The sequence below is a fragment of the Sorghum bicolor genome, chromosome 4 (assembly GCF_000003195.3).
Source record: "Sorghum bicolor cultivar BTx623 chromosome 4, Sorghum_bicolor_NCBIv3, whole genome shotgun sequence".
Taxonomy (NCBI): Eukaryota; Viridiplantae; Streptophyta; class Magnoliopsida; order Poales; family Poaceae; genus Sorghum; species Sorghum bicolor.
In genome coordinates, this window is record NC_012873.2 from 11,518,829 (window position 1) to 11,525,977 (window position 7,149).

Genomic DNA, 7,149 nt, shown 5'->3' on the forward strand with positions numbered 1-7,149 from the left:
GTGTTTGTTTTAAAAAAGTAGGGGCAAAGTCACAAAGTTAAACAAAAGGAGAAAAAGCGCAGAATTAGACTTCAAAACGAGGATAAGAACACAAAAGCCCCTAATATATATGCCTCCTAAAGCTGGAGCTGGTCGAGGATTCATTTCAAGAGTTTTGAAAACATATGAGTATGTGTTTCAAATATGGTTTTTCAGATTCCACCGAATGAGGAGTTTGCACCAAATCCGTAAAGATAAAAACATATTCAAAACACTATTGAAACGCGTACTTACAAGTTTTCAAAATTTTTGAAGTGATGCACATCCATAGTCCATCTAAAAATTTACATTGTATCAAAAGTTGAGATGCAAAAATATTTTCTAAAAGTTCATAGGAAATAACAAATTTTAGGTGCATATGTACTAGAATACAAAATCATAGGATTTATGTCCTGTAGTGCACTTGCAGATGAATTTTGTTGCTTTCACATGATTTTTTTTTCTCGAATGAATTTGTGTCTCAACTTCTATACAATGTACATCTATCTGTAGAAGCACTATTATTATGCATTACTAAAAAAATGAAAACTTATAAGTATGTTTGTTAATGGGGTACGGTTGCACTGAATAAGGAGTTTGCAACCAAATATTTACTGTATAAATATTCGTTGCAAACTTCTCATTCGATCCCTATTGAAACACATACTTATAAGCTTTCATGTTTTTTTGAAATGATGCACATCCATGGTGCTTCTATAGATGTATATTGTATGAAAATTGAGATGCAAAGTCATTTTCCAAAAATTCATATGAAAATAATCTAAGTACATACGTACTTAGATATTACCTCAGAGAAACCCAGACTAGCAATACAACGAAGAAGTAACAACAGTACCCAACGACAAGCTAAAGGCAACCACGATAACGAGGAAGACAACCACTACAACAACAAAAAAGGAAGCAACCCAAAGCAACCACCGAGATTAACAACCACAATGACAAAAACTGACAACAATAGAAGAGAGGCTTGACAACAACAATACAGTCTATCGAAGAGGCAAGGGAGATCCCTGCTACAACCTCCTAGAAAAGACAACCTTTTGTACGCATGAACGACTCGAGATCTGGTGGCAATAATTCTTTTATGCATATGCATATTCCTGGGTTGCATTCTCATTGAGCTTACCATCATTAATTCCTAATAATCTCCAAGTCAGCTTTGTTCTTGGCAAACGCCGAACCAATGATTTGTCATAAGAGATCTGAGTCGGCGTCTCGTCGCTGGTGTGATTGGTGTCGTTGGTGCGTGTATAGGAGGGCCTATATACAATCTTCGATCTTCAAGTCGATGGTGTCCATGCTGTCCTCCTTTGGTGCATCATCTGGTGCCTTTGGCTCTTGTGCCTTGATCTCATCAATAGACTGAGTAGGTATCTGCCGCGGTGATGGCAACAATAGGGTCCTATCTGTTCTATATGTGTCTATCTCAGCTTCGTCGTCGGATGCATCCTTAGATTGTTCTCGAGCTCCTGGCTTTCTAGGTTGCATACTGCAGCTGCACAGGATACTACTGCTACTCTGATATTATTCCAAATCCATGGAAACGGTGCTGTATACAGTAGTGTTATTTTTGTTTTGTTCCTAATAACAAAATCTGGGGTCCTTTTCGGTTGCATCTCTTTTTACAAGAAGAGTGTTGCCTTCAGTTTCCACCACACGGCAATGCGTGTTCTTAGCGTGTAGTCACCGGCGAACATTCCCCGTCGTCACTGTCTATATACCGTGTCGCCGTTAACAAATCATTTACCATGCCAGTCTCATCTTCCACGATAAAAAAAATTCAGCAGGCGGCGGGCGCCTGAAACTGAAAACCTTACCAGAATTGACGCCGCCTCAATCCTCCTTCTGCCGCCAAACAACCGCCGTATTTCTCTGCCGCGCAGCCGGCGCTCCCCACAGTAGAATGCCGCGCCGCTTCCACACGAGCTCCAGCTCCCAGCGATACGATACCTATAAATTTCTTCCCCGCCGCGAGCTACACGGCACGGCAAACGACTCGTGCAGCGCAGTGGGCACTCGATCGGCAACCGGCGGCAAGCGACAATAATCCCATATAGAGTGAGAACAGACTACATAGGAGTGCGCACAGGGACCTCAACAAGCCGATCTAGTTTGCTGCGATCATGCCGACCCTGCTCTCCGCGAGGTCCCGCGGCGGCAGCAGCAACCGCGGCGGCGAGGGCGACGCCGGCGGCGGTGGGGCTGGTGGAAACCGCCGCGCGTACTATGGCATCGCGGCGTGCGCGGTGGCGCTGCTCCTGTTCTGCGCCCTGGCCGTCTCCGTCAGCGTCTGGATGGCGTTCTTGTTCGGCGGACTGGCACTGGTCACCTTCGGCGTCGCCGGCTGCCTCGCACGGGAGCCCAGCCGCAGCAGCGACGGCGCGAGCGACGTCGCGGATGCAGCAGCAGGAGCCGCACCGAGGACGCAGCGCAGGTTCGGGCTGCCCAAGGCCGCGATCAATGCGCTGCCGACGTTCGCCTACGAGCTTAGCCTTATTGGAGACGCCGGCGCCGGCGCCGGCGGCGACCTCGAGCTCGAGTCCGGGACGGCAGCGGCAGGCAGCGAGCCGTGCTCGGTGTGCCTCGAGGACGTCCAGGGCGGCGAGATGGTGCGGCAGCTGCCGGCGTGCAAGCACCTGTTCCACGTCCAGTGCATCGACATGTGGCTGCACTCGCACCGGACGTGCCCGGTGTGCCGGTGCAACCTCTTGCCATCGCCGAGGAAAGTCGCTGCCAAAGCGCCCACAGCTGAGGCTGCGGAACCGCCGGCTGACGCTGACGAAGCCCTGCCACCAGTGTAAGGTGTTTGTGTTTTGTCATACTAGCATTCTAGAGATGACAGAAGAATCTCTGCACACAGCACCACCTTCCTTGCACGTCATGGGTTCAGAACTAGTTGAAATGTAACTCTCGCAAAAAAAAAAAAAAACGAGTAGAATTGTAACTATTTTTTATTCTTTTTCCCGATAGCTGTAGACGTTCCTGTCTATACAACTATGTTCCAAAAATATATGTAGAACAGAGACTGAAAGAGCTGTAGTATGTATAAAGTTTGACAGATGACCTTTCAGCTATGTACAAAGTTTGACAGATGACACTTCAACTATGTTCCATAATCTGCACCTCTTTCATTTGGAATGCTATAGATTCTATGATACTACCTCCATTTTGTTTTATAAAATGCAATTTGACATGGCACGGTCTCTTTAATTACACTTTGACTATTTTTTGTTTTATATTATATTATTTATGCTTATAAATCTATGGTAATTGGATAGTACATTTAATTGCAAATCTAACTATATCAAATTCGTATTATGATAGTTAAAAACGGTTAGCTAAACTACTGGTCAACGATTTTAAAGTTAAATTTCAATATGTGTGTGCACTTTATAAAAGAACATGGAGTGAGTGTCAACCAAATAGAGATTAAGGGTGTGTGTGGGTGAGTGGAAACTATGGAGAGATGGAGTTGCGGGACCGAGGGGGTGGGGATACCATTGCGGATATCAGTTGAACAAGACCGCAATGGCACGTGCGTGCATGTCTTATCTTCGCTCTTCACTCGTGCTTTGAGATTCGGTCTGGTCAACCCGCATGCCCATACCTATTCCCTTTTCCAGCTTTCCTCAGCGCGTTCTCAAATTCCATCGTCTGCAATCGGCATTCTAGTGCTCCTCCCCCACACACAGACACACATTCGAATCCCACCGCCCTGGCTTTATTGTTCCTTTTTTCAGTTTTTCTTGTGCCAATTTGTATTTTGTCCCAGTGACGGTTCTTTTTTTCCAACTACTTGCCTAAATTTCTTAATAATTTTTCGGATGAATTCAAAATTACATATGTTTCCTCTCATTTTTTCTGTCGTTGTGATGTCAATTTTTTTTTCCTAAAACACCTTTTTTTATGATGACTCTATTTTTTTCTTTGGATCACGTTATCAACATCCTTTCTCATAGTTCATTATTCCTATTATAATGCTTTGTGTTACTGTTTTTTTTTCATTTTTTACTAATTTCAGTTTCAAACGTCTTGCAACATTTTTCAAACATAAGTATGTTGAATTCTTTTCTGAGAAAACCAGTTTTTTGAAATGCACGCATATCCACTTTTCTAATGAATAAGTGAATACATGTTTCACACAGTTTTCTAACTAAATAAATAACCTTTTTCACATTATTTTGCCACCAAGTAAAATTTTAGATCATGATTTTTCCACCACACGCATGGTTTATGTGTTATATCTAAATTACCTAATAAAAAATAATTGAGAGATCTTTTTAAGAATCCAATATGCTGAACTCTTCTTTGAAGACGTTCAATCTTATACTTCTATAAAGCTAAACCTCACTACCTATTTTTCTCAACATACAAGCTATCCAACTAAGCAATCCACTATCACACACAATTAAAAATCTACTAGCTCATACAATTATAATGTCCATTTTCAGCAAGTCACTATATTTTTCTCAACATACAAGTTGTCCAACTAAGCAATACACTATCACACACAACTAAAATCCACTAGCCATACAATCGTAATGTCCATGTCAGTAAGATACATAAGTATTTGTTTGTCCATATCGCCATGCCACGTAATCCACCGTATTCCCGCAGCAACGCGTGGGTATTCTCCTAGTTTATCAAAATATTGTACGCAGCGCTACGATCACACAAACGTAAAGATCACGAAAATCGGAGCTAAAACAGAAGAGTTATGAATTTTCTAGGATTTTATATAGAAAAGTAATTAATTAAATAATATTACAAAAATAAAAAGTTTCAAACTGAGTGAACAATATTACTAAGATGTAGAGCTCGTGATTACGAAACCAACGCAATTTGAATGGGTCAAAACAGAGTTAAAATAAGCATTTTATGATCAATTTAAATCCAGTGGCAATTCTGTAAATAGCGAAAACGTAATTAGAACTGAGCCGAGAGAAAATACGCTTTCAGAATTGAGAAACGGCTTTCCCAGATGACGCCAAGGACCGCGGTTTGAGCATTGAATCTTCCGGGGGCTCTTTAAGAAAAAGACCAGCGAAGGGGTATCTTCTAATCTGGATCGTTGATCCACGATCCAACGACTGAGATTCGATCTAGGGGGAGGGAGAGGGGATGGCTGGCCGGAACAGTGACCAGCGCGGTGGTCCTCCATTGCCGGCGCTAGAAGCTCGCCGGAGACCACGAGGAAACGCGCTAGAGTGCATCAAACTCGAATCTGAGAACATGGGGAGCTCGAGGGGATTACCGCGAACTCACCAAAGTCGAAGAGGAGGGCAAGGGGAGTTTGTGAACGGTGGACGTCGCGGATCGGCGGACGAATGCACCTTGTAAAGGTTCGGCGATGGTTACCGTGACATAGAGTGTGCTAGAGAACAAAAGGAGTAACTCGCGAGCTTCGTTACCACGTCACGGAGCTCAGCACGCGGTCGTTGGTGCCCTAGACGCAGTAGGGAGAGGAGGTCACGGCGGCAGTCGAGTTCGTTCATCGGAGAGATCCAAACCGTGACGAGAGAGCTGCTGGGGCGGCATCACGTCGCGTTAAACGGAAGAGGGGGTCGAGAGGGAGGGCACGGGGCTTTATTGGCCTGGAGAAGATCTCCTATCGCGCAAAATCCCGGAGAAATCAGAATTTGTTGCCCGGTCGGAAGTCCTGCACAGCCCCGATTCAAGGTTGAAGAAGGGAAGGGCGGCTGACGAATGGGCCCAAGGCGTCAGCGACTCCAGGCATCGGGCCCGCGTGTCAGTGAAAGAAGGGGAGGGAGCGCTGGCGGCCTGCTGCCTTGCTTGGGCCGCAGCAAGCTGGGCCGGGGTGGGAAAGCAAGGCCGAAAGAGGGAGAAGGGTTCTGTCTCTTTTTATTATTATTATTATTTTTATTTTCCTTTCTTTTATTCCAAAGTCATTTTAAAATCTCTTTGAAATATTTTTGAACTTTAGTCAAACCACTCATGTCAACAAAAATTAATGTAGAATCATGAATGCGCAACAAGTTGCTAAGCCCTATGATAATTTTTAATTTAATGAAAAATATTATTTTTTTATGTTTCATGAGCACAAAAATTCATAAATAAATTATTTTTTACCTATTTTTAAAATGAGCAAATTTTAGGGTGTTACAAATCTACCCCCTTAAAATGAATCTCGTCCTCGAGATTCGAGAGAGACACAAATCCTCTAAGAGAACACAGGATAATGATCTTGACAACTCTTTCAACTTCACAACTTGCACTCCAAAGTAAACACTTATGTCTTATAGTCATATCTCGTGAACAAAATTTTCCGTAGAATATCTATTACACTTAACATCTTCCTTCAAAAGAAAGACGATCATAATCTTCCCACATATCCATGGGAGGTGTCATATTATGCTCCTAATCCATGGGACACTATGCTCCCTGTCGTCAAGTGACCAATGTCAGTAACTCCGCATAAATTGTTGATCGTAACCATAGAATATCTCAGAAGACAATTATCACTTCAAAATGCACCATCCTGTGATATCAGGGTACTACCCCCCTTAAAATGAGATTTATTGGGGAACACTAAGGACTAGTTCTCCTATCCTTTTTGGACGCTACACGTCATAGTCTTTTACATTCGTTGTACCCAGTCTCTTGATCCAAGGTTACTTTCATCACTAAGTTCCAATTATCGGTACCTTTATCACGGTTAAGTTGTTTCACTCTCATACTGTACATATAACTTCGTAACCTTTGGTGTCATCTGATCCTCATAACCATAACTCTCAATCCATGAGTATCAGCAATGACATATATCTCCATTAATATTCTCTAAATGGGATGATATCTTGAATCAAACCAATTTACCAAGCACTTGATATACTTATAGATGTTCTAGTCATTAACCATTTCTTCTCCTTGTAACTTCTTTAATTAGGCTACCCCCCTTAGGAAAAAAAAACTAGGGGACACAAGAAAGGTAGCTCGCATGTTTCCCAGCCAATTTAACTAACATTGAGAACTTCTGACATCCCGAGGCACTTATGTGTAAGAGAAGAACAAATATCCTGAAACTTTCTCATGATATGAAAAACACCAGCGCAGTAAAACAAGTGCAACTCTTATTCTGTGAATCCAATAGAG

At 42.9% G+C, this 7,149-nt stretch overlaps 1 protein-coding gene across 1 annotated transcript; it reads left to right on the forward strand.

The window, feature by feature from the left end:
* Positions 1,819-3,124, forward strand: LOC8078351 (RING-H2 finger protein ATL39). The gene has a single exon (XM_002451848.2). The coding sequence runs from the start codon at positions 2,163-2,165 to the stop codon at positions 2,838-2,840; it is 678 nt and encodes a 225-aa protein (XP_002451893.1). The 5' UTR covers positions 1,819-2,162; the 3' UTR covers positions 2,841-3,124.